The sequence below is a fragment of the Sus scrofa genome, chromosome 7 (assembly GCF_054392235.1).
Source record: "Sus scrofa isolate SSC_HxYL_T2T_F1_AM1 chromosome 7, Sscrofa_HxYL_maternal_Yorkshire_Landrace_v2.0, whole genome shotgun sequence".
Classification (NCBI taxonomy): Eukaryota; Metazoa; Chordata; class Mammalia; order Artiodactyla; family Suidae; genus Sus; species Sus scrofa.
The window spans coordinates 7,646,178-7,673,506 of NC_139389.1; the positions used below are offsets into that span (position 1 = coordinate 7,646,178).

The 27,329-nt window shown below is 44.9% G+C and overlaps 1 protein-coding gene across 5 annotated transcripts in view; it reads left to right on the top strand.

The window, feature by feature from the left end:
* The window catches only part of SYCP2L (synaptonemal complex protein 2 like), a 73,936-nt gene extending 46,607 nt beyond the window's left edge, over positions 1 to 27,329 (top strand). For 4 of the 5 annotated variants that reach the window (XM_021100174.2, XM_021100176.2, XM_084967362.1 and 1 more), the window contains 12 exons: positions 1,470 to 1,617; positions 2,121 to 2,170; positions 4,726 to 4,831; positions 5,916 to 5,989; positions 6,153 to 6,222; positions 13,677 to 13,778; positions 15,045 to 15,124; positions 16,722 to 16,813; positions 17,287 to 17,386; positions 17,492 to 17,550; positions 20,305 to 20,365; positions 26,924 to 27,329. In XM_021100174.2, the coding sequence (XP_020955833.2) occupies positions 1,470 to 1,617; positions 2,121 to 2,170; positions 4,726 to 4,831; positions 5,916 to 5,989; positions 6,153 to 6,222; positions 13,677 to 13,778; positions 15,045 to 15,124; positions 16,722 to 16,813; positions 17,287 to 17,386; positions 17,492 to 17,550; positions 20,305 to 20,329 (906 nt within the window). In that variant the 3' untranslated portion in view covers positions 20,330 to 20,365; positions 26,924 to 27,329. Of the gene's footprint in view, positions 1 to 1,469; positions 1,618 to 2,120; positions 2,171 to 4,725; positions 4,832 to 5,915; positions 5,990 to 6,152; positions 6,223 to 13,676; positions 13,779 to 15,044; positions 15,125 to 16,721; positions 16,814 to 17,286; positions 17,441 to 17,491; positions 17,551 to 20,304; positions 20,366 to 26,923 lie in introns of all 5 variants that reach the window. The other variant, XR_002346297.2, reaches the window with a different exon arrangement.

Below are 27,329 nucleotides of genomic sequence, written 5' to 3' on the forward strand. Positions count from 1 at the left end.
GCCTTCTCTCCAGAAGTTTGGGCTGGTAAACATTTTAAAGCAGGAGTAATTAGGTCTTCAAAAATGAACTTGCCTGAAAAATAGTTGACCATTCACCCACCTTAAAGGTTACGTTGACCTGTAACCTTTAAAACAAGGGTGACACTGCTTCTCATGTAGGCCTTGGGGCTGATTTTGAACGTTGCCCTTCTAGGCCCGGGGCATAACCTTCGGCTGATGCATTTTACATTTGACAAGACTGTCAGATACTGTCACCACTAAATATGTTTAGATTTCATAAGAATCCTCCCTGGCCTGAAATGAGAATGAGCTCACTGATGAGGCCCTCTAGGGGCACCGTGGTTTGAGGACTGGGCCCCTAGGAGAGGTGCAAGACACGGGGCTCAAACAGCCTTGTCAACAGTGTTTTGTTGGAGTTCCTGTTGTGGCTCAGTGGAAACAAATCTGACTAGCATCCATGTGGATGCATGTTTGATCCCTGGCCTCGCTCAGTGGGTTAAGGATCCGACGTTGCCATGAGCTGTGGTGTAGGTCGTAGACACGGCTCGGATCCCGTGTTGCTGTGGCTCTGGTGTAGGCAGGCAGCTACAGCTCCGATTTGACCCCTAGCCTGGGAACCTCCATATGCTGTGGGTGCGGCCCTAAAAAGATAACAAACAAACAAAAACAACCCAGTGTTTAGTTAAATTCCATATTAAAATTGAGCATAAATATTTGTCACAGCATTTACAAAAATTGATGCAGGCATCCCTGCTGTGGTGCAGCAGGTTAGGTACCTGGTGTTGTCTCTGCAGTGACATGGGTTTGATCCCCAGACCAGTGCCGTGGGTTAAGGATCCAGTATTGCTGCAGCTGTGGCAAAGGATTTGATCCCTGACCTGGGAACTTCCATAGGTCATGGGTGTGCCCCCCCCCCAAAAAAAAATCCCGAAATAGTAAGATGTTTGAAATATATAAACATCAATGTCCAGTTGACTAATCCAGAACAGAAATAAACTTGCCCTAAATCTCTGCATTTTAGAGTCCAGGCTCAATGTCAAAAGGCTTTAAGATTTAAAGAGATAAGACCTTCTGGCTTTATTTTAGTTCCTCTTAAGGTATAGACAAGGGTGTCTTGGCAAAGTTATTTTTATAGTTTCTTTTGTTGTTCAGATTAGTATTTTGAAGTTAGTGTTGGTACACTAATCCGGTGCATCCGCTTTCGGACAGGTACCTGCCCTCTCTTCAGTTACAAACACTGGATTAGAGAGGGGTTTCTCATCTTTTACAGCAGCAGCTTGGTTGAGAATTCAGGAAATCATCCTTTTCTCCCTTCTCCTTCTTCTGTGCCCTCTTATTACGTAAGAGAGCCTAGTCGCCTCGAAGAAGGGGTTGCTTCTTTTTTGTCTTTGTAGTCATGTATTTAATTGTATATAAATAGCACTGATGCCCTTTCAATCGTTCTCACGTACCACCTGTGTTTGTCCTAGTTTAAGTATAGGAAACACCTCTTCTCCGAGAGTAATCAAGACTCGAGTACCAGCAGCAGTGAACTCTCTTGGACCAGTAACCAAAAAAGGAAAGCCCTGAAGTCGTATCCTAGCAGAAAAAAGACAAGAACAAGAAGTAGCGTCCGATGTAAGTCTGCTTTTGTGTTTTCTTTCCAGAGTCGCTGTTCAAATACGTGGGCAGGTGATACTGGAAAAGGAAAAATGTACATCCGGGAAGCAGTACGAAAGAATATGGAATTGACTAATAATTGATAAGCATGAGCTATGGATAAATGGAGTCAGGAGTTCAGATAAGAGGAAGCTGGCCCAAGCTGGAATCATCAGGAAAAATGTCAGGGAAGAGATGGGTGGCACTTCGGAGAATCCTTGGGAAGGGGATAGGATTCGAAGAGGTGTGGAAAAGGAGGGGCGTTCTAATGAGTGCTGGACAGACAGGAACAGCACTGGGGACAGGCTCTGGAGCAGAGACTTCATGCTGAGTGGGGAGGAATAGAGTTGGAGAATTAGAAAGCGGTCTTAAGAGCTAGGCAGTGCAGCAAGCCGGGGGAAGTGGGCATTGCTTCCGGGATGTATTTTTGTACTTGTCATAAGTAAACCTATCCATTGTACTCTTATTCCCTTCGGTTTCAGTCGTGTCACTTCTCCCTCCCAGTAGTGGCAGCGACCTTGAAAAAGACCAAGTAAGTAAAATTAATTTGGGCTTGTGTGTGGCCTTAGGGCATACGCTTAACATAAATTGATCTGTTTAAGGTTAAAATACCTTTGTTTCTTTTCTTTTCTTCTTCTTCTTCTTCTTCTTTTTTTTTTTTTTTTGCTTTTTACGGCCACACCCTCAGGATATAGAAGTTCCCAGGCTAGGAGTCAAATCAGAGCTGCAGTTACCAGCCTACACCACAGCCACAGCAATATGGGATCCAAGCTGTGTCTGTGACCTACACCACAGCTCACAGCAATGCTAAATCCTTAACCTACTGAGTGAGGTCTGGGATCGAACCCACGTCCTCATGGATTCTAGTGGAGATCCTTAACCACTGAGCCATGAAGGGAACTCCAAACTACCTTTGTTTCTTAAAAACAACCAACCAACCAAAAAGCTCCTTTTTGGAATATGAGAACAACAAACCAGTGGTTTACTAGTATGTAAATCACTTTCAATAGAAACCTCAAGACTTCTAACGTTTAGTGTGAACCTTGGGTAAAGATTTAGGATCTTTTCTCATGGGTTTCAAATTTGTTGAAAGGTATTTATTATGAACAGTGTTTGGAATCTGGGCTACTCTGATTTCCTGCAGATGTCTGCTTTTTAATGTTTTTTTCCTTTTTTGGCTGCCCCTGGGGCATATGGATTTCCTGGGCCAGGCTGTGGCAATGCAGGATCCTTAACCCACTGTGCTGGGCTGGGGGTCAAACCTGTGTCCCAGTGCTCCCAAGACAGCACCGATACTGTTGCGCCATAGCGGGAAATCCTGTCTGCTCCTTTGAACTTATATTTTAAAATAAAATTTTTGGTTTAATTCTTCCCTTAGTTTTCAGTTTGTGACATGTTACTCCCAAAGATTTCAATAATTTAAATATCTAAATCTTAGCAAGCGATCAAAGTGCCTCCAGGCTTGTATAAAGATTGAATAAACCCCGAAAGTTTCTTAATTCCCTTCAGCTATCCTTGTCTTTTTCTTTTTTAAATTTTAATTAAAACATTTTTTTTCTTTTTATGGCCGCACCTGTGGCAGGTGGAAATTCCCAGGCTAGGGGTCGAATCAGAGCTGCAGCTGCCGGCCTACACCACACCCACAGCCACACTGGATCCAAGCCACATCTGTGACCTATGCCATAGCTTGAGGCAACTCCGGATTCTTAACCCACTGAGCGAGGCCAGGGATCAAACCTACATGCCCACAGACACCATGTTGGGTTCTTAACCTCCTGAGCCACAGTGGGAACTCCAGTTATCCTTGTTTTAAAGCCAAGTAGTTGAGAACACGGATACAGGTGTCCTCTAGACCAATTCAAAGTTTTATTTATCACACTTGTAGCTGAATTACCTCTCTCAGCATTTGGCTTTTGTTCTTTGTCTTTTAAAAAATATATATTTTGTATATAATATACAACATAATATGTAACTATATAATAATTATATATTTGATACACACACTACAGAGTATAGTATAGCCCCGTGTTTAAGAATTTTCTGACGTCAGCTGCTGGGATTCTGAGGGCATCAACAGCCCCCTCTTGCCTACACAGAAATATGAGGTGGTTAGTGCTTTAATCGTAGCTTGTTTCTGCCCCCCCGCCCCCGCCTCTTCCAGCAGCCTGGAAGGTTCTGTAATGACAGGTAATTTATAGCTTAAACGTGTGAGCCAGAGTAGGTACCTAAATATTTGTTGCATCGTTCATCCTAAAGTAGGGAGTTGGTTAGAAATAAGCCAAAAGAATGGTTTTTAGCAATCTCAGTTTTAAAAAATAGATCCCAAGGAAACACCAAAGCTTTGAGGGTCCATCTTAAGGACGCAACTGTCGACAAGAAGACTATGCTGATTTTCAGTGAGAGCACTGCTGACTTTGTACAGAGTTGGTATCTAAAACTCCCTTCTCTGTGCTGGAGTTTAAGAAAATAATTTAGAACAGGGGGTTGGCAAACTTTTTCTGTAAAGGGCCAGGTGGTAAATATTTTAGTTTTGGGGGGCAGATAGTTTCTGTGGCAGCTATTCAACTCTGTCATTGTAGCATGGAAACAGCCATGGACAGTACTCGAATGAGTGTGTTGTGTTCCAATAAAACTTGATTTACAAGAAGAGGCCATGAGCTGTAGTATGCGGACTCCTGATCCAGGGCAGTGGTTCTCAGACTTTAGTGATCATCAGATGTCTGGATGATCACTGGGTCCTGTTCCCAGAATTTTTCATTGAATATGTTGTAGGTGGGGCTTGAGAATTTGCATTTCCCTCAAGTTCTCAGGTGTTGCTAAGGCTGTGGTTTGGACCACGCTTTGAGGACTTTGATTTAGAGTCATCTTCGAATTAGAGTTAGCAATTGATACATGACCCAAGGTATTTCCAACCTTGGGAGCTTATGGTCTGTTTATTTTCACATGGGGCATAGCCAATACTTACATTTTTTACAAGTGTATCGGAAATGTCTTGGAATGTTTTGATAACTTCTTTTGAGTGGTTGTAGGTGTTAACACTTTTTAAAAAGTACTGTATTTTAAGCTAAAATTCTACCCCCATTACAGAAAGATACCTCCAGGCAAAATAGTACCACACCTCCAAAAATTTCTGGAACAAAATTTCAGAATAGTTCTGCCTTTTTAACTCCTGAAGATTCTGCCCAGAAGACAGGTATGCTATTTTCTGTTGATTTACACAGAAAAAATTATATTTGGGGAAAGGTGATTTGACAGAGCAAAACATGTTTCTTTTAATATCTGTTGAGGAAAGTGTGAACATATGATTGATTGGTCCTCTTGTAAGGTCCTCAGTAGCCAAAGATAAAGGATGTTGTGCGTTGATTTTAACATTTGAGATCGGCTTGTTTGTGCATAAGACTTACTGGTACTCTTCCTCTTTTAAAATAGCAAGAACACTCAAATGATAATCACTTGCAGGGGTGCATAAACTTTTTCAGTAAAGGAACAGACAGTAATTTTTTTTTTTTGGACTTTTTGACCCCTACAGTTTCTTATAACTATTGAACTCTGCATTCGCAACCCCACATCAGCCACAGACACGGTGTAAACCAATGGGCGTGGCTGTGTCTCTATAAAACTATTTATAAACCATAGTGACAGCCTGGATTTGGCCTGAGGGGCAAGAGTTTGCCAACCCTTGACTTAAAAGGTTTTTCTCAACCCCTGCTGTAGTTTATTAAAACAATTCACATCTTTTAAATTTGTAAAAGGAGGGATTTTGCTTTGTTCACCTTTATTATTCTATAGTTTAGATCCTTGGCAGCCCCATAATGGCATTTATCAAGCACATGACTGCCAGCCTTTGGCTTGGAAGCCACTGGTAGAAAAGTAGGGAAAGGAAAATATGAGAGGGAAATACAGCATTTGAGAGTAAGAGGAATAAGGGGGTGGATCTAAGAGGAGGAAAGAGAAGGACCACAACGCTCAGGTGACAGAATCCTTGCCATGTATTTGGGGCCAGATCAGAAACGATTAAAGCTGCTGACTTAGTGGAGGTAACTGGCTATTCACTTGATCTACAGACCTATAAACCTAATACCCATGCATGCCCTGAAATACACGAAGTATTTTTTGGTTTTCGGGTTTGCTGTTCTTTTGTGTTTTTGAGAACCGTGTCCCTTTTGGGGGGTGGGGGAGGTTGCCATTTAATTGATATCGATAGTTAAATGTTACTGTCTCAGTTACTTCTTAGTGTGTTGATTCCTTTAAAACTATTCACTCTCTCTAATACTCAGAACTTCAAAGTCCCCACCCACTGAGCAATCTCTCTTCCTTGGAGCCCTCAGATCTTGAAGAAAACGTCTCTAAGGTACTACTTAATGCTGGGTTATTCATCTGGTTTTCCAGAATTAGTATTATAGTTGCTTACTATACTGACTTATTCCTTCTTTAGGGATCATGTAGCACCATGTGTCTCTTACTTTGACATAAATACATGTATTTGTAACTTTTTTTTTTTTTTTTTTTTTAAGACGGTGGCCCAAGAGTCATTGATAAAAAGTACCAGCTTCAAACATAAACTGCAAAACTTGGAAGACAGAGGTGAGAGAATTCTAAACTTTTTGCAGAATAAAGCAAACTTAATCTGATTTTGGCAGGCTAGGCTGTTATTCAGATCGAGGCAGATACAATCACTGTACAGAGTGGTGCTTGCCAGGCCTTGGAGAGAACAGTGTGATCTGCTCACCAGCTCCAAAAGTGCATGAAGGTCAAGGTGAGGAGCAAGGGTTTTACTAAGCATGAGAAGCACATAGCCTGGGACCTGAGTCCCATCCACCAACACACCTCCCGTTCTGACCCCACAGAAGGTATTGAAGTCTCTTACTGTTACAGTGTTGTCTCTTTCTCGTTCGGATGTGTTAGTGCTTGCTTAAAATATGTGGGTGCTCTGATACGGAGTCCATATATATTTACTGTTGTTACCCTCTCTTGAGGAATTGACCCCTTTACCATTATGTGATGACTTTCTTCGTCTCTTGTTACATTTTTCGACTTAGTGTATTTTGTCCGATATAGGCATAGCTATTCCTGCTTTCTTTTGGTTTCTGCTTGCATGGGGTTATATCTTTTTCCATTCTTTGATTTTGAGCCTATGTGCATCTTTAAAGCCCACGTGAGTCTCCTTTAGCTGGCATACAGTTGGGTCTTGTTTTTATATCCATTTAGCCGCTCTGTGCCGTTTATTTGGAGAATTGAATCCATTTACGTTTAAAGTAATCATTGATTTGTAAGGACTTACTAGGGCCTTTGTATGAATTGTTTCCTGGCTGTTTTGTAGTGCCTTTTCATTTCTTCCTCTCTTACTGTTTGCCTTTGTAGTTGATGATTTTCTATAGTAGCATGCTTTGATTACCTTTTCTTTTTCTTTCTTTCCTTTTTTTTTTTTTTTGGTCATTTTTGGGTGTCCCTCAGCATATGGAGCTCCCAAGCCAGGGATTGGAGCCCCAGTCATGACTTAAGCCACAGATGTTGGCAACACCAGATCCCTAACCCACTGTGCCAGGCCAGGGATTGCACCTGCATCCCAGTGGCTCCCACGATGCTGCTGATGCCATTGCGCCACTGCAGGAGCTCTTGATTAACTTTTCTTTATCTTTTATATGTCAACTATAGATTTTTGCTTTGCGGTTACCATGAGGCTTACACGAACCATTGTAAAGGTATAGTTTTTTGGGGGAGTCAGTTGCTGTATAATTATTGTGAGTTTTTTGGGGGTATTATGTTTCCTTGAGTTTTCATGATCCTTGAAGTTTTGCATTGCTGTCTACAAATTTGAAGAAGCAGTCACTTCCTTTAGTCTTTACTGACTGGCTTTAGGGGAGAAATACCCTTTGCCTGCGAGGGATTCTGAAGCTTTCTCAGACCTTTTCCATGGATGTGCCTCCACTATGTTTCTTTTCTTTCTGTGGGGGGACCTCTGAAGATGGCATGCTTTCTTAGGACTCTGCACAGCCAGGCCAGGTGTCGATAGCCTTCTGTTGCTTTCCCTGGGTCAGTGGTGAATATTCAAACTTGTGTGTTCTTACTCCCAATCCTGCTGAGTAGAGTAGGTTATCTATAAATGCTCATAGTCCATGCCCCGGGTGTGTGTGCACAATGAGCCTGCCACAGGATGAGACTGAGTCTGGGTGAGGCATATGGATGGTTTACAGTGGGCCAGTTGGGGGGGATCCATAGAGGAGGCATCCCCTGCAGCTCATTGGTAGCCTTCCTAATGGAGTCCATGAGGCAGTTAGTAGGATCTGCATCCCTTTGAAGTCCTCTGAGAACCCCGGATGCTCTTCTCTCAGCCCCTCCCTACCCCCCAGTCCTGTGGTGAACCTCAGTGTTCCGGAAGGGGCCAGAAAGAAAGGGTCTTCCTGGGCAGGGTCCCATGTTACTGGGGAAATTGAGTGCTCCCCCAAACCCTCTCACCTTCCCCTGTGGGCACAATAAATCATGGGGTAAGAAGGTTTCTCTTGGCCCTGAGCCGTGCTGCCTTGAGCAAGTGGTGATGCGGGTCAAGTGAAACTGTTCTTGTTTCCCTCTTCAATGCCTCAACTCTTGGATTTGTTTTTTCCACTAAGAGTGTGCTAGAACTTCCCCCACTGGACTCCCAGACTTCCACAAAAGCCCCCGTGTCAGGAGGTGATGTTCAAAATCAGTGTCCTCTGGGGGAGGGCAGTAGAAAGCCCCTCATCTGCCATTTTGCGCATCAGCTGGTATTTTAATGCTGACCCTCAAACTGGTTGTGTTGTGTTCCCAGAACCGTGAGCAAACAGGATGATTCCTCAAGATTTTGCATTTTGCCCTCATGTACCTTATGGAAGAAGCCCCCGCAATGGAGAGAGAGCCAGGGGATGACTTCTTTGGTCGACTCAGTGCTGTGAAGGCCTAGTTTGGTGCCTGGCATATTGAAGCATTCAGTAAATATTTGCCAAAGGACCAGAATGAGAAACTTAGAAAATGCTATCATTTAGTGAGGAAGCTCTACATAATTCCACATTTGAATCATCATTTGTATGTGCTCACAAATAAGTAGTTATTATTCATTGATTTACTGATGTAAAAATGTATTGATCCAGACAAAACCCAGTCAATGGTCCCCATTAGACAGACATGCAACAATAAATTTGTCTTTAATTTGTCATAGTCTCAGCAGAGTACACATGGATAGAAAAAAACAAAGGAATTGGCACTGAGAAAGTGCCTCTAGAGGCAGGATGTTTTAGTAAAGACTGTTCTTTTCCCAGTGAAGGCTGTTGGTCTTTATTTTTTCAGGCCACAGGGTGTCACTTCAGAATAAGATTTGTTGTAATGCCTGAACTTGGGAGAACTTGGCTATTAACCAGAGGGTTGGTTCTGCGTAGCGCTAAAAATTGTTTTCTCAGACGTATGCGTAAATAAATGCAAGATGGACACCAAATTAGTCGCTACAACCTGTGCCCAATAGGCGACCCCCAAATTAGTTAAGTGCCTCAGTTTGCAAACATCTTCAGTTTTCATGGACACTGTGTGTGTTCAAACGCAAGAGTGCACTCCTAGCAGCCGCCAACAGTTAGCTCTCATGTGAGATGGTTGATCACCCATGGTGTGTTTACTGCTTGTGTAAACCGTGTACATAGTTTTTAACCCCTTTGTGAGCATGTCCAAAAGTCCTGGTTCAAAGAGGCATGCAGTTACCATGGAAACAAAGCCAAGTCAGCTGCATCACTCAGAACCTGCAGCTTTTAACAAGTGCACTGGTTTCTCTGGAGGAGCGTGTTCTCTCTGGAGAGTCATTCCTTTGTTTCAGAGAAAGTGCTGTACACAGCAGACCCTGCAAAAGTGTTTTTTTTTTTTTTTTCTATGCCAAATTATTTCCGTGTCCCTGAAGTTGTCTACCTGGCAATCCTGTTTACTAAGTTTACAAAATCCAAGGGGCTATCAAGGTTATTCACACAGTGTTGCTGGAGTCCCCTCTTCACTGAAAGTCACTATTGTCTGTGCCAGCAGAGGCCCTGCTTTTCCGCAGGTGGGGCATGAACATGAGAAATCGAAATTCAAGGCCATGCTTTGGGCTGTTGCTACAAATACGCTGCCTGAAGAGAAGGAAAAAAAAATCCACAAGGGTTAGAACAGGCAGCAAGGAACGAAATGTAGAGAAACATAATGGTTGTTCATTGATGTCTAGTTGGGGCTAGCTGGAATCCTTTCTTTTCTTTTTTCTTTTTAGGGCCACACCTGTGGCATATGGACGTTACCAGGCTAGTAGTCAAATCAGAGCTGCAGCTATATGCCTATGCCACAGCCGTAGCAACATAGGGTCCAAGCCGCATCTGCAGCCTATACTGCAGCTTGTGGCAAGGCTGGATGCTTAACCCACTGAGCGAGGCTAGGGATGGAACCTGCATCCTCATGGACACTCGTCAGGTTCTTAACCCACTGAGCCACAGCAGGAACTCCAATAGAATCCTTTCTAAGTGGTTTCTTTGGATCCTCACTCGGGTCTAGACAGCATGTGAGAATCCAGCAGGAGTGCTATTTGTTTTGAGATGAGGAACGTGTAGTGCCTGGATGCTTTCTTTGATTTTTTTTTTTTAAATTATTTAGCCTTGCAGCAGTGCCACTCTCTAGAAAATATTCACCCTGTCCTTTTCAAACAAATGAACACACCTAAATCTAAGGGCAGTGAGAAGAAAAAGGCAGTGGCCCCTCTCAAAGTGGAGAGTGTTTATGTTTTTATTTTATTTTTTTAATTGCAGAGGCTGGCTGTGGGCTTTTTCTTTTCCAAGCTCAGAGTGAGAATGTGATCTCTAGTGAAGGTTTCAGTTGATGAAAGTTCTGTTACAGCAAACCAGCTAAGGTGTCCTGCGAAGGTCATTATTCATGTATGATCATTTTATTTATGAATCTGCTATTACTTAGTTTTTGAATGCTTTTGATCGTCCTCAAATAGGCATTTATCTCCCTTGTTTTACCTCTCCTGTTGGGTGATTTCCTTTTTTTCCTTTAGTCGAAAATAATCTAAGTTGACATTTAAACTTGTTATTCATGTTTCTTAAAAATGTATCTTCTAGTTTGCCACAGCGCACGAACTGTTTTAACCTTGACCGTTCTCTGTTTTGTATTACTTCAGCAGCAAAATTCATTTTCTTTCCCTTTTGTCATCTTGATGTTTATGGCTGGTATTTCCTGCTTCGGTGCTATTTCTAAAACTTAGTAACTTTACAAGTCCTCCCAGAAGGTAGTTTCAGCAGAGCTTAAAATGCTAAATTTTATGAACTTCAATTTATTATTTAGGTAGTAGGTATTTGGGTCTTGAATGTTTTCGATATTCCTGTCTCTCTACCCTCCCTGCTAGTATAAGATAATTAGAATAAAGTCTTATTTTACTAAAGATCCTTTTACTGGTAATTTAATTTTTTAATTAAAATGTAGTTGATCGACAATGTCGTGCCAATTCCTGCTGTATGGCAAACTGACCCGGGTGTGTGTGTGTGTGTGTGTGTGTGTGTGTGTTCCCTTTCTTATATTATCTTCCATCAGGGTCTATCCCAGGAGACTGGGTGTACTTTCCTGTGCTGTACAGTAGGACCTCCTTGCTTATACTAAGATCCTTTTTGAAAGATAGAAGATCGCTCTTACTTTGTAGACTCTTGGATATTCTGCAGCATTTGTTCATTTATCCGTTCAGTGAATGTTCACTGAATGCCTGCTGTGCACCAGGTTCTTATCTACGTGTTAGATATTCCAGTGAACAAAAGAGACAGCATGCCTGCCCTCATGGGACCTTACCTTCAAGTAGGGGAGACATAACACACAAGAAAAGTGAAATACATAGCATGTTGTGATAAAGGCTAAGAAAAAAAGTAAGCAGGGAAGGGGATTTAAGAGTTGGGGCGTTGGCTGAATTTTTAGTTTGCGTGGCCAGAGGAAAGCCTGGCGTAGACCGGTGGGGAGGGATGCACGTTGAAGCAGCAGCAGTGCAAAGGCCCTGAGGTCTGTGTGTGCTTGGGGGAGGGAGCAAGGGCCTGGAAGGAGACCAAGGAGGGCCTCAGAGTGCAGGAGAAGCTTGCCTTTCACGTCTTCACCCCCTGTCCATCATAATGCCCTCTCCTGCACATAGTAACACTCAAACATTCACTGAGCAAATTCCTGAAATTACATTCCAGAACTTTCAGGGGGATATCTATAGGGACTTGCTGGATGTGGGAGGAGAGGGGGAAGAGCAGATGGCTTCCCAGCTGAGGGTGTGTGGGGTGGGGAAGACAGAGTGGTTTGGATGGGGCGGAATGGGTGAGAGTGGGGTTCCAGAGGGAGATGTTGGGTAGATGGTTAGAAACCCAAGTTTGCTGTTTGAAGAGCTCGGGCAAGAGAGAGATTAGGGAGGTGACAGTTGAAGGATGGGACAGATCAGATCCCCCAGGGAGCTGGCCTTTTCGGAGTCATGGTGTGAGGATGCAGAAGAGCTGTGAGGTCCTTCTACAGGCGGGACCTCGGGCCTTGATGATGGAAGGGAAGAGGATGATAAAAAGCACGAGTCACATCCGGTGCTAGTGATCTATTGACAGTGATAAGAGGCCATGATAGGAAAGCAGGTGCAGGTGGGGTGAGGACATGTTTGGGGTGAAACTGAGCATCAGAATAGAAAATATCTGTACCTCTTACTCCCCTTCCTACCCCTCTACTGCCTCCCCCCGCCCCGTCCCCCAGTAACCACTAGTTTGTTCTCTGTATCTGTGAATCTGTAAGAGGTACAAACTATGAGGTATAAAATATTGTACAACACAGGGATATAGCCAATATTTTATTATTATTATTTTTCATCTTTGTTGGGCTGCACCTGTGGCATATGGAAGTTCCCAGGCTAGGGGCCGAATTGGAGCTGCAGCTGCTGGCCTGCACCACAGCCACAGCAATGCAGGATTGAGCTGCGTCTTCCACCTACACCACAGCTCACGGGAATGCCGGATCCTTAACCCACTGAACGAGGCTAGAGATTGAACCTGTATCCTCATGGATATGAGTTGGGTTCGTGACCTGCTGAGCCACAACCGGAACTCCTAGCCAATATTTTATAACAAAGACAAATGGAGTATAACCTTTTAAAACTGTGAATCACTGTATTGCATAAGTTATTGTATTTTTTATTTTATTTTTATTTTTGCTTTTTAGGGCCACACTTGCGGCATATGGAGGTTCCCAGGCTAGGGGTCGAATCAGAGCTACAGCTGCAGACCTACACCACAGCCACAGCAACGCAGGATCCAAGCTGCATCTGCGACCTACACCACAGCTCATGGCCACGCCGGATCCTTAACCCACTGAGCGAGGCCAGGAATCGAACTCGCAACCTCATGGTTCTTAGTTGGATTCGTTTCTTCTGCGCCACGATGAGGACTCCATATTGTACAAGTTATTGTACACAAGCAGTAGATTAAGTTATTGTTATACATAACATTGTACAGCAACTGTATTTAAATTAAAAAAAAGCAAATATTTAGTTAATGCCGAATTGAAAAGAGAATTGTATTTAATTTTCATCAGCAGAGGTTCTCAGAATCACTTGAGCTGGTGAGGGGCCAGGATGCCCTCATTCATGCATCGGTCCTCAGGTCAGGGCTGATGCTCCAGTGTCACCAGCAGGTGGCGCCATCTGCAGGGTGCTCCCATGAGCCTCCAAGAGCCGGTGAGCCTGGAGACCTGGCCACCTCACCCTTCAGCTGGAGCTGGGCAAGTGTTTTTGATGCCAGCCATCACTGCTTTGCATTTGAGTCAGCCTGTATCCTGCTCAGCAGCGTGATCCTCAGTGCTACCGAGCCTCATGCCTGCTCCCGTGGGCCTCTTTCAGGCGTCACTAAACTGGGTGCTTTGATAACTTTGTTCTTAGTCAATGGGCCGAGTGATAAGCAATTAGTAACAAGCAGGGAACACGATTCACCTGCTGCTCATCGGGGCTGGATATGAAGGGACGAAAAGATAAGTTGGGAACCAAAGATAATGTGTGGTTGTTAATGCGCTGTGGTTGCCTTCAGACAGAGCAGGTGGCCATGCTGCTCAGTGGAAACAGTCAAGGCGGGAAGAAGGTGACAGTCCAGGATCCCTTTCCTCAGTGTCAGAAGAAGCAGGCCTGGCAGGTAACAGTGTGCGCCCAGCCAGCCGGTCACACGAGAAGGTGACAAGGGACAAATGTGGGAGCACTCACTCTCCCCATGTGGATTACAAGGCTGTTCCAGTGTTAAGATCACAGTAGCTGCAGAACCAAGAACCAAGCACTCAGAGACAAATAAAATGTCACACAAATTGTAGATAAAAGCAAGCCCTCTCTCCTTCCAGTGTTTTGATGTCTGCCTCTTCACGCTTGGTGGTGATTTTCGGGGCCTAGGTATTCTTAAACCTTGGAGGTCTCTGCTTTCGTTGATGGTTATTAGCAAAACTTTTGTGCTGGAAATAGCCACTCCATACAGGTCAAGGGGAATGGTCTGACATGTGGGGTTGGCCTTCTGGATGAGTGGCAGTGCTGTATGTTGAAACAAAAGGCTCCAGGAAGGCAAATTCAGAAGTCCCAAGCTACGAGGGGCGGTGGTTGAGACCCAGGATGCCAGGGTTTCAGTCCGGAAGCTGTCGATGGGAGCGCGCACCAGATATGTGCTCTCGTTCCATGTGGACAAGAAGCGCCTACTTCACTTGGATTTTGTGAGGATTCCACGAGCTAATCCACAGGAATCCCTTAGAACAGGGCCAGAGCCCTCAGAAAAGTTCTGGGCCCCAGAAACCGTTATGCTAGCCTTGCCCTTAGAAACCCCCTACCCACCGCATCCTCCTTAAAACCTCTTACAGGGGTTCCCGTCGTGGCTCAGCGGTAACAAGTCCGACGAGTATCCATGAGGATGTGGGTTTGATCCCTGGCCTCATTCAGTGGGTTATGGATCTGGCATTGCTGTGAGCTGTGATGTAGGTTGCAGACGTGGCTCGGATCCTGTGTTTTGCTGTGGCTGTGGTGTAGGCCGGCAGCTGCAGCTCCGATTCGACCCCTAGCCTGGGAACTTCCCTATGCCGTGGTTGTGGCCCTGAAGAGACAAAAACAAAAAACCTCTTCGGGGCACCTCAGCCTGCTTCTTAGACAAACTATGGGTTGCTCTGATTGAAAGTGCTGGGAGAGCTTGGGTGAGATGAGCACTAGCCTGAGTGTGAGTTTGGATGTGAAGCAGCACGAAGCATCCCCTGATGCTGGCCTGGTGGGTCGTGGCCAGAGGCAGCCAGTGGATGATACCTGTGCTTCCAAATGCCTGTCCACCCTCTGGGCAGGTAGAGGGCTGAGCACCCCCACCTGGGCCCTTGGTTAGTTTTTTTTAACGTCCTGTTCTTGTGTTCAGAAGGCGTTTCTACTTCATCCCTAATAGTTATGCCAGAGAACCCAGAAGGTTCTATGATGATTGCAACTTTTGAAAACTTCACTCAAGAACTCAGAAGAAAATTCGAGGTAACGGTCCACTAAGAGTGAGCAGCTGGCTCATGGGGCGTTTAAAGCATCAGGTTTGTAGTCATCCGTAGCATTGTTATCTTTCTGCGTGAAGATGTCCCGAGTCCTTGGGGAGGTATGTTGGTCTTAGCTGTGGTCACTGTGCCTTTGTGAGTTGGGGTTTCTATTTATAAGACAGCTATTCCATGTCCGTTTGCTACTGTGGGACCAGGCAGACCTACGCGGAACGCAGACTCGTGGTCTGGTTTTGTTGATTTCATGCTCAGAAAACTGGACAATGAGGAAGCAAGGATTTGGTCCCAGTGACAGACAAGGAAGAGGGGGCCAGGTGGGGGGGACCGTGTGGATGAGAGAGGGGTCGGACCAAGACAGAGGCGGGCTATGGGCGAGTGGTCGGCTGGGTGGTGGCACTGCACATACAGGCTGTCACAAAGCCTTGTCTGCAAGATAAACTTTGGAACCATTTCTGTCCCCTCCAGTTTGTCCTACTGTTTATAAATCCCTCGAGTTATTTGTTAGCACATGGGAGAAAGGTCTCTTACCCTAACAGATACTCATTTCACTAATTTGGAAGGTCTTCAAAGTCTGTCTTTCTGCAAGACCAATGTAATCTTAATTTATAGTGGAAATTTGGTCATGATATTCAATATGCGTGTTAGTAGCATGAATGTATACATGGGTCATACATGGAGTGTGTGGTGTCTTTTTTTTTTTTAAGTATAGTTGATTGACAATGTTGTGCCATTTTCTGCTGTACAGCAAAGTGAGCCAGGCGTATATACATTCTCTTATATTTTCTTCCATCATTGTCCATAAGAGACTGGATATACAGTCCCTGTGCTACAGAGTAAGACATCACTGCTTATCCATTCTTCTTCTTTTTTTTTTTTTTTTTTTTTGCTATTTCTAGGGCCGCATCTGCGGCATATGGAGGTTCCCAGGCTAGGGGTCGAATCGGAGCTGTAGCCACCGGCCTACGCCAGAGCCACAGCAACGCGGGATCCGAGCCGCATCTGCAACCTACACCACAGCTCACGGCAACGCCGGATCGTTAATCCACTGAGCAAGGGCAGGGACCGAACCCGCAACCTCATGGTTCCTAGTCGGATTCGTTAACCACTGAGCCACGACGGGAACTCCCTGCTTATCCATTCTAAATGCAGTAGTTTGCATCTACTAACCCCAAATTCCCAGCATGACGTCTTACTATGGTTCTTTAGCGATAGTGTTCGCTCTTAATAGTAAGAACTGGCAGCATCTTTTTTTTTTTTTCTTTTTCTTTTTTAAGGGCCGCACCTGCAGCATAAGGAGGTTCCCGAACAAGGGGTGAATTGGAGCTGCAGCTGCCAGCCTACACCACAGCCATAGCAACGCAGGATCCGAGCCACATCTGCTACTTACACAGTAGCTCACGGCCATCCCGGATCCTTAACCCACTGAGTGAGGCCCGGGATCAAATGCACATCCTCATGGATTCTTAATCTGCTGAGCCACAACGGGAACTCCATAGAAGCATCTTTTTAATGCAAAGACTGCACCCAAATTCTCTAGCTATTTCTAACCCAGATGTACTAATGTTGTTATCGTTATGGTTTAGCTTAGGTACAGAAGGAGCCTACTTTATTCCAAAAATGCAAAGCAAGCACCCGATTGCCTAATGAAACTCTTAAACCAGATACGTCAGCGCAGGTAAGTGTTGGGTTTTTCAAAACGAGTAAATGGAAGTGTGATCCCTCGCAAACATTTCCAAGGGGAAAGAGGAGAAGGGAGACGCATATTCTTAGGAAACATCTAGAGAAGAATATGAAGTCCTTGCAATAAGAAGATTCAGTGCAAGAGTCCCCGTTGTGGCTCAGTGGGTTAGGAACCCAATTAGCATCCATGAGAATGCAGGTTCCATCACTGGCCTCGCTCAGTGGGTTAAGGATCGGTGTTGCCATGAGCTGTGGTGTAGGTTGCAGACGCGGCTCGGATCCTGAGTTGCTGTGGCTCTGGTGCAGGCTGGCAGCTGTAGCTCCGATTCATCTCCTGACCTGGGAACCTCCATATGCTTCAGGTGTGGTCCTAAAAAGCAACAGGGGAAAAAAAAAAAGATTAGGTGGGAGAGTCTTGTGTCACATCCAGGCAGTACTGATACAATGTGTTGCTTTTGTATTTATCAGACTGAAGAAACTAGAACAGTTTCGCAGCTTCGTTCTTCAAGAGGCGAGCAATCTTGAGAAGGATATTCAGGGTCTGTGGCGCCTGGAGGAGGATGTTCTGGCAAGTTCTTTGTGTTTGGAACACTCTCCATGACCTAAGAGGATCTCTTCCAAGGTGGGGTAACTGCCAACCCCTTAAACCAACCAAGCTTTTGTTTAATTTTAGGAATTTTGGGGAAAACAGTCTGATGATCTGAAATCATTCTGTGATCTGCAACTGCTGAGGTACTTTTTTTTTTTTTAAAACAAGGACTCTTTCTCGAAGTCGCTTAGTTGAAGTATGAGATGTTTGGCTAAAGCATGAGTGGTTGATATTGGCAAAAGCTTACGGAAGGAGCTAGGGTTAAGGATGCTAGCTGCATCTTTTCTAACCAACTACTCTGTAGGACTCCCTAGGTATAGCACATGGCTTAGGATGTCATACAGGAAGATAGGTTTTTATTTATTTATTGTTTTTAGGGCCGCACCCCGTGGCACATGGAAATTCCCAGGCTAGGGGTCGAATCTGAGCTGTAGCTGCCAGCCTACGCCACGCCGGATCCTTAACCCACTGAATGGGGCCAGGGATTGAACCTGTGTCCTCACAGATACTAGTTGGATTTGTTACCACTGAGCCACAGTGTGAATTACAGAAAGATACATTTTGAAAAGCATAAACAGATCATACACATGTCACTGTTTTTGATACAGATTGTTTTCTTTTTAAGCAACATTTTAAAAATTAGATTTTGAGAAAAATATTGAGGTGTCTGAGTGAACAGTTGGGTTTCAGTTAAACTGAATTGTATTCTTGCTAGAATGTATGTTCTATACTTTACACATGTATATATTTAAAACATAAATACGTATTCTTTAAAACAGCACATGGATTTATCTTGCTACACATTCCTCTCACTGTGATGAGTCAGTTGCCTTCTGAGGCTGCTCCTTCTAACTGAATGGAATATTGTTCCCTTTCTAGAGTGTAGGGTCCAGGGGAATTGAGCATGGAGCCCCTCACTCCAATACTTGTACCCTGGGAGACGTTCTAGTGTTTTCTTCCTGCTTGGATCAAAAGGGATCCCTGGGAGCTCCCACTGTGTCTCAGCAGGTTACAAACCCCACTCGTATCCATGAGGATGCAGGTGCGATCCCTGGCCTTGCTCAGTGGGTCAAGGATCCGGTGTTGGCGTGAGCTGTGGCGTAGGTTGCAGACCTGGCTCAGATCCCATATGGCTGTGGCTGTGGCTGGCAGCTGCAACTCCCATTCAACCCCTAGCCTGGAACCTTCTCTGTGCTCTGAGTGGAGCCCTAAAAAGCAAAAAATTTTAAAAAAATGTAGGGGGAAGGAGGAGCTTGGACTGGGAGTTTGGGGTTAATACATGCAAACTGTTGTGTTTGGTGTGGATGACAATGAGATCCTGCTGTAGTGCACAGGGAACTATGTCCAGTCACTGGTGATGGGACATGACGGAGGATAATGTGAGAAAAAGGGAATGACTGGGTCACTTTGCTGGACAGTTGAAATTGACAGAACACTGTAACTCAACTATAATGGAAAAAATAAAAATCATAAAATTGAAAAACGTGAAAAAAATGAAAATAACAGAAGCACATCTTTACATATTGATAGAAATAACGGATTTTTGTGATAAAGCGTCAGACTGTTCCAAACCAGAAATGTGAGCCGAGTAGCATTGTTTTATGTTTTTGCAGATCTCTTTAATGTCTGAATTAACAGGAGACTTTAATTCAATCCGTTGTGACACCACACATGACACAGCCTCTGGAAAACTCCACTGTACTTTTGGGGAGAGTAAGAATGAAAAAAAAAAAAAAGCAAATAATGGCTTAGACCTAGTAACATTACAACCCAAATCATTTTGACCTCACTGAACCTTTGCAAACCGAGTTTCCTTAGGGGGTCCCAAAGGCTCAGACTTTGAGAACAGCTGCTAGAAAGCAACATTAGCGTAAGCGTTAGAGACGCTTACAGCCCCTCATCTTCTGAAACCTGGAGAATTCGCTTGCGTTACTAAATCGAGATTTGCAGGCAACTGTCTGGTCGGTTCACGCAGATTATGTTGTAGGCTATTTAGTCACTCTTTGCATCCATCGCCCCTTGATAACAGGCCTCTGGGTGAAATTAGAATACCTCAAAGAACAAAAATTGCTTTTAAGTATACATCCCTCTGCATTTTGAATTTGCTGGCCTCTCTTCTGAACAGCTATGGAAACCACCCTGCAGCTTGCTCACCAGAGGACGAGATGAGGCCCTTGGCTCCCCCGGAGTGTTTCCTTGTACCAGGCTCTGGGCTCAGAGCCCACAGGATTTAAAGGTTAACTAGCCTGGCTGAGATGACACAGGGACCCAGTGTCTGTCCTTTTGTCGTGTCTGAACATGAGGATGGCTTGACATAGTTTTCTAGCGATTGAAAAGGACTCCCTTGGACTAGATGGTTTCAGCCTGGAGCACGGTGCTTCTGATTACAGAGATCCAGTGCTCTGATGGGCGGTCATGAAATACCCCTGCCTGTGTTGCGGGCTAGTGGCGGTGACAGAGACAGGGCATTGAAAAAGAATCAGGAGTTCCCGTCGTGGCGCAGTGGTTAATGAATCCGACTAGGAACCATGAGGTTGCGGGTTCAACTCCTGGCCTCGCTCAGTGGGTTAAGGATCCGGCATGGCCATGAGCTGTGGTGTAGGTCGCAGACGCGGCTCGGATCCCGTGTTGCTGTGGCTCTGGCGTAGGCTGGTGGCTACAGCTCCGATTCGACCCCTAGCCTGGGAACCTCCATATGCCGGGGGAGCGGCCCTAGAAATGGCAAAAAGACAAATATATATATAAATCTCTTTTGATGTCTGGGATTGGCTTATGTAATCTTCTCAGCGGACATTCAGTAATGTAGCAAACTATGAAATAACTTTATGGTGTGTGTGTGTATTCTTGTTTTTAAATTGCCTGATGTGAATATAATGAGGTGGCTCGATTTCTTCTAGGCTCAATCCAGTTCAGCCTTCGTGAAGAAAGCCGAAGCTGCCTCTGATGTTGCATCCTGGGGTGAGTATTAGGTTTGCTCCGTTCAGTCAATGCGAATTGAAGGGGGATACAAACCCTAAAAGATACTCTATTCCTTGTCCATATTACATCTCTTCCATCAAGCTGCTTCTTTCACGTTCTCTCCCCTCCTAGGCGTTATCCTTTTGGCTCTGGATCCTTCTTGCCTTCAGTAGATCTGTACATTGAATACTGGCTCCGCATCAAACTCTGCTGAACAGGGAGATAACAGGTCATACACACAGGCATGTTCCCCCTCCCTCTAAAAATAAATTCCTTGAAGGAAGTCAGAAAAAAGACAAGTAACCAAATAAAATAATTGCAGGTGCACTATGGGCTTTGAGGGTACTAAGAAGGCGATTTGCCCGAGAGCAATGGTGTGAAGCATCAGACGGGAGAGTCATTAAAAGGTCTCTTGGAGGAAGAGGTCTCAAGAGTAGGAAGGAACTAGACTTGGGAAGAGTTCCAAGCAACAGGATTGGGCTGGGGGGACCTCTGACATCCCTGCAGAAGCAAGCGCTGGTGTACGGGGGATGGTTACTGGAAATTGGGAGCATGGCTAGTTCTCAGAGACCATGAGGAAGAGCTTGAGTTTTACACTAAGGGTGAAGGAAATATGGGTGGGTTTGGCCAAAGCATTGGGGGTGAGGGTACTATCATTTCATTTCTATTTTAAGAACATCTTTTAGCTACTGTGTTGAGGGTTTGACGGGGAGAGTGAAGAATAGAAGAGGAAATCAGGACTGGAGGCCTTTGGAGATGGTGAGGAATTAATAAACCACTGACAGGAGTTCCCATCATGGTGCAGAGGAAATGAATCTGACTAGGAACCATGAGGTTGCGGGTTCGATCCCTGGCCTCACTCAGTGGGTGAAGGATCTGGCATTGCCATGAGCTATGGTGTAGATTGCAGATGCAGCTCAGATCTGGCATTGCCAGGGCTGTGGCGAAGGCTGGTGGCTCTAGCTCCCATTCGACTCCTAACCTGGGAACCTCCATATGCCACAGGTGCGGCCCTAAACAGACAAAAAAAAAAAAAAAAAAAAAAATCATTGAGAGATGGAAGCAGTAGGTAAAGGAAGGAGAATTAGGGGTGAGTCCTAGGTTTCTGTCTCTAGCAAGTAGAGGGATGATGCTGCCAGTTAGACAGCAAAGACCTGGTGTGGGAGGGAAAGTTAACGTTTTAACTTTTGGTTTTCTCCCCACATCCAAGTTTTGCTGAGAACCTGGAATAATGGGCAGTTTTTCAGAAAAACACAATTTAACAACACAGACTCCTAAATGGATGTGAAAACACAGGCAAATACTGATGGAAGGACTAGAGGAGGTAGTTAAAGAACCACCCCTCGAACGTGTCTGTGGTCCAGATTGCATCACTGAGGAGGTATGCTGGTCCTTTAAAGAAGGATGACTTGAGTGTCGTTGAAACTATTCCAGCAGGTAGGAGGATAAAAACTCCCAAATTCTTTTTATGAATCTTGCATCATAAGACCAAGACAACAAAAACTGTGCAGAGAGAGACCCATGGAACAGTCACATTTAAAATCACAGGCAGGGAGTTCCTGTTGGGGCTCAGCAGGTTAAGAACCTGACACTGTGTCTTTGCGGATGCAGGTTCAATCCGTGGGCTTGCTGAGTGGGTTAAGGATGCAGTGTGGCCACGAGCTGTGGTGTAGGTCACAGATGCAGCTTGGATCTAACGTGGCTGTGGTGTAGGCTGGCAGCTGCATCTCCCTAGAGTCAACCCTTAGCCTGGGAACTGCCACAAGTGCAGATTTCAAAAAAAGTCACAGGCGGTACCCTCAGAAGTCAGCCACATTTTAATTAAAAGAAGGAGGCAAGGAGATGTTTTCTTCGGAGACCGAGGATATTGGGGAGATTGTTGCCAAGAGACTACGTTGTGGGGGCCAGAGAGGAAGAGCTGGGGGTGGGGAGGGGACAGATGGGGGCAGAGGAGAGGAACGGCCAACGTCAGGTGAGAATGGATGATGATGTGGGGATGACAGCTCTCTTGGGCAGTTGCTAAGGCGAAGGATTTGAAGCCAGATGAGAGATTTGTCAGGGAGAGTGTTTTTTTCTGTTGGTTTTTTTTTGTCTTTTTGCCATTTCTTGGGCCGCTCCCGCAGCATATGGAGGTTCCCAGGCTAGGGGTCCAATCGGAGCTGTAGCCCCCGGCCTACACCAGAGCCACAGCCACGCCAGGTCCGAGCCGCGTCTGCGACCTATACCACAGCTCACGGCAACGCCGGATCCTTAACCCACTGAGCAAGGGCAGGGACCGAACCCGCAACCTCATGGTTCCTAGTCGGATTCGTTAACCACTGCGCCACGACAGAAACTCCCTGTCAGGGAGAGCGTTTACAGAATTTTCACCGTGAACCCGGGGGCTTCCGCTGGATGGGCGGGCAGCTGGAGGGGCTCCCACTCCCAGAGCTTGCGGGCTGGGTCCCGAGAGCCGCAGAGGAGGTAAACATGGCCTCTGCAGGCAGCCACCAGCCCTTCTGTTCTTGGAAACGATCACTTTAAGAACAACAACCCTCCCGCCCAGCTGGATTCTTTGAATACTGTTTTGTTCATTCCTGCAGCATTTAACAATGGGGCTTTTTACACAGATAGCAACTTTGAGATTTTCTTCAAGCTTAGAGGTTCCCTAAGTAGACCATATCCAAATACTTTTTAATAAGAATGCAATGCCATTGCCAAAGAGAATGGAGTATTCATTTTTTGAAAACATCGGAGTTACTGTCGTGGCGCAGTGGTTAACGTACCCGACTAGCATCCATGAGGATGAGGGTTCGATCCCTGCCCTTGCTCAGTGGGTTAAGGATCCGGTGTTGCCATGAGCTGTGGTGTAGGTCACAGATGAGGCTCGGATCCCACGTTCCTGTGGCTCTGGCGTAGGCCGGTGGCAACAGCTCCGATTAGACCCCTAGCCTGGGAACCTCCATATGCCGCGGGAGCGGCCCACAAAACAGCAAAAAAGAAAGAAAGAAAACGCATGCTTTGTTTAATGTTATTTGAGAGTAAATGAAGTGGCTGGTTTCTTAGAAACATCTTCAGTGTCCAAAGTTGTGCTTTGAGGTTTTTGACTCAGCCGTTCCACTTCCAGGAAATTAAAGATGAATTTGCACCTCCCAAAGAGAGGTACAGTGATGCAAACATCTCTGGTAGTGAGAGATGGAAGATGTTGAAATGCCCAGATAGTGTTTGGTTAAATAGATTGATACATTCATATGATAGACCAGGTTGCCATCAAAAAAATGACTTTGATTATATTGACTTGAAAGATGTTTAACAGTAAAAAGCTTGTTGCAAAGCAGCATCGCTTTGTTTTTAATGTGAGATGAGGGCGTATATGTTCATATGTTCCTTCACGCAGTGAACCATGGACTCTCCTTAGATCCCAGGGTCTAAAAACACCCAAGAGGTCTTCGACCACCTAGGACATTCTTATAGGAAAGACAGATGGTAAATAAACAGGTAAAAGTGCATGAGAGCGGTCAAGGCTAAGATGAGACAGGTAAAGGTGTGATGAGAAGAGAGACTGATGGTACGGAAGGAAGGCCGTCAAGTCAGACCTTCCTAAGGAAGTGACATTAAAATTAAACTTGAAGGGTGAGATGGAGCCACAGGGGGGAGAGCAGGGAAATGTTTTCCCTTTCAGAGCAAACAGACAATACATCTGAGGCTCCAAGCAGCTCGGTTTGTTCTAGGAATTCAGTGAAGCTGCAGTAGTACCTGATGAGGTTAGAAGGCAGGTGTGTGGTGCTGGCGGTCACCTAGGGCCCAAAGGACCTTGGATTTTTTTTTTTTAATTATTATAGTTGACATACAGTATTCTGTCACTTTCTGCTGCACAGCAAAGCAACCCAGCCAAACATCCATATACATTCTCTTTCTCCCATTATGCTCCGTCACAGGGCATCAGATAGAGTTCCCAGGGCTATACAGCAGAATCTCATGGCTTATCCATTCCACATGCAGTCGTTTGCATCTGCTAACCCCAAACCCCAGTCCCTCCCACTCCTTCTTGGCAACCACTAGTCTGTTCTCCAAGTCCATGAGTTTGTTGCTTTTCTGTAGATAGGTTCATCTGAGGACAGTGGGTTTTCTAATTGCAGTGAAAGGGGTCAGAGCAGAGGGCTGTTCCCAAGGGCAGGTATGTGCTGTGGGGAATCAGATGGTGGGAGCAGTGGAGCTGGAGCTGGAAGGGTTGCTGAGGGGTTCACTGTGGCAGGTGGGGAAATGGCAGGACAACTTCCAGGCAACTGGGGGAATTTGGTGCAGATCTGGAAAGGCCCAGTTGTATTGGCGAGAGGAGGAGGACGTGCCTAGATATGGAAAGTGTGATTTGGGATGTCCATTTGATGTGTGATTTCAGCATCTGAGTGGAATTGGCAAGTAGGTAACTGGATATTCAAGACTGAAAGTCATGGCAGAGGGGCTGAGCACTGGATGAGTTGATTTAGGGACCAGTTATAGAGAGAAGTTGTTCCAGGACAAAATTCTCAGGCTGTTCCAATGTGTTGAAGGAGTTAGGTGAGGGAGATGAAGCTAGAAGAAGAGGGTGAGAAGGACTTGTCCAAGGAGCAGGTGCTGTTAGGATGAAAGCGAGTCATACATGCATATGTAGTAAGAAGTCTAGAGTCTAGAAGATTTTCACCAAAATGTCAACTGTGGTTATTTCTGTGTGGTGACATTTTAAGTGAATTTACTTTCTATCTTAGGCTGTTCCATACTTTTAGAATTTAGTGTAAGATATAAATAACTTTGGTATAATAAATGCAAACAGCATCACATTTATAAAGAGGAAGCTTCTGTTTCCTCTCCCTAACCCTCCCTCTTCTCTATGATCCAGAGAGAACTGTCTCCTTACTATTTAGTATATATTCTTCTAGATATTTTTCTATGTTTATATAAAAATAGGTACTGTGTACGAGATCTTCCTAAGTATGTATATTTCAAGTAACGTAAATGATACACTAAATATTGCGCATATTGTTCTTTGTTCTCTTGGCAATAGAAGTAGGATTCTGTTCCAAGTCAATCATAAGAATCTGCTTGGAGTTCCCTGGTGGTTCAGTGGGTTAAGGATCTGGCATTGTCACTGCTGTGGCTCAGATTCGATCCCTGGCTCGGGAACTTCCACATGCCATGGGCATGAGCAAAAAAAAGGAGGGGAGGGATCTGCTTATTTTTAAAATAACTGCAAAATATCATGAACTAGGATATTCAGTATTTTAAATTATTATACAAACAAATCTGCGGTGAATATCCTTATACCTATATCTCAAACGACTTTCACTATCAGGAAAACAGTAACTAAAATAACAAATCTCTGAGTCAAAATTGTACTAAAAGAGGATATGGATAAAAGACTAATTGGGCTAAAAATAATTAGACTTCCAAACCCTAGTGGGCAGTTGGATCAAATGCGAATTAAGCATATACGTTATAATCAGTCACATGTAACAGAAATCAGACTCCAGCAGCTAAGCCAAGTGGGGTTTTACTTTAACCCTGAAAGAAGCAGCCCAGGGAAGTTTGCCCAGGGCTGGTGCAGCAGCTTTACGTGGTCATTAGGGACCCAGGTTCTTTTAGCCTCCTCCTCTGCCATCCTTCATCTGGCTTTGGGCTTCATAGCCACAGAATGGCAGCTCAACCTCCAAGTGTGTCTTCTATTCTCCAGGCAGGCAGAAGGGGATGGGTGAAGGATTTGGTTTAAAAAAAGAAAAAAGTATGCCAGTAGAATCTATTCTCCTCTTCCCCCCTTTTTAAATTAGGGAAACAGTTTTCATGGAAGCCAAACCAATAGACATCTGTCTCCATCTTATTGGCCAGAACTGAGTCGAGCGAACCTCTCCAGTGACAAGGAAATCTGGGGTGGCAAGAATCTAACTGAGCTCTCCTGCAAAGTAGGCTTCTGTTAATAAGGAAGAAGGGGAGGCGAAATGTTGGCTAGGTAACCAGCATTGTCTGTTACGCCAGCGTTAAATTATAGGTGCTAAACCCGGGAAAAACATGGGGCGATAAATCACGCAGGTGCTTGTGTCTGCCACTCTTCTCAGCCAGCCTGTGCCCTTGTGTTTGCATTTACGATGGGAGAATCTGTCCGTCAGGTGAGGTCAGCTCCTACCTACCTCTCGTGAGCATCCAGCTGGGCTCGGTGACAGTCTGGTTATTAACAACATGCATTTTTCATCCAAAGTGTCCTCGAAAGCTAGCCCAGCTGCTTTATCTGGTCCTCTGCCCAAGAAAATAGCTGCCTTTTCTCCAACAACAGAGGAAGTAACGACCCAGTGCACTGGATTTTTGCACAATGGCACGTGTATCCTCAAAGCAGTGTGTGTTTGAGAGATTGAGAGTGACTTTGATTTTGACCCAGGGCAGCCCCTCCACCTCCACCCCCCAACGGACCTTAGATCCCAGATGCAACTTCACTGAATATCTGCGTTAGGGATGGAGCGGATGAAAGGAATGACACTCAAACGTTCTAAGGGATCAGACGGGGGGATGGTTCAGGCTCCACTAACTACTGCTCTCTTGTTCCCTTTCCACCAGCCTGAGCCACAGGAAGGAGATAAAGCTGTCTCTGGCCAAGTGGTGACAGATGCTCTGGGGTCGTTCACTCCAAATGGAATTCCTGAGATCTGACAAGCTGAACTAGACTATACTATGTTGGTCATTTGTCTATTTTGTTTACAAAGGTTAACCTTTTGTATTAAAATTTGGTCAGAAAATAGGAAGTTCAGGATGTTTAGTGACTTGGAGTGATGTTGCTTTCTGTTTGCTTAAATGCTTTTCAAAAGTAAAAGTGACTTTTATCTGAGAAGTGTCTGCAAGTTATTTGGGGGCGGGGAAACCTTAGCATCTGTATACATACTACTTAGTGTTTTTCTTGAAGAATGTAATTTGAATGTCCTGAAAAAAGCTCAGGTGGAAATAAATGGTGGTGTACTTTGAAATA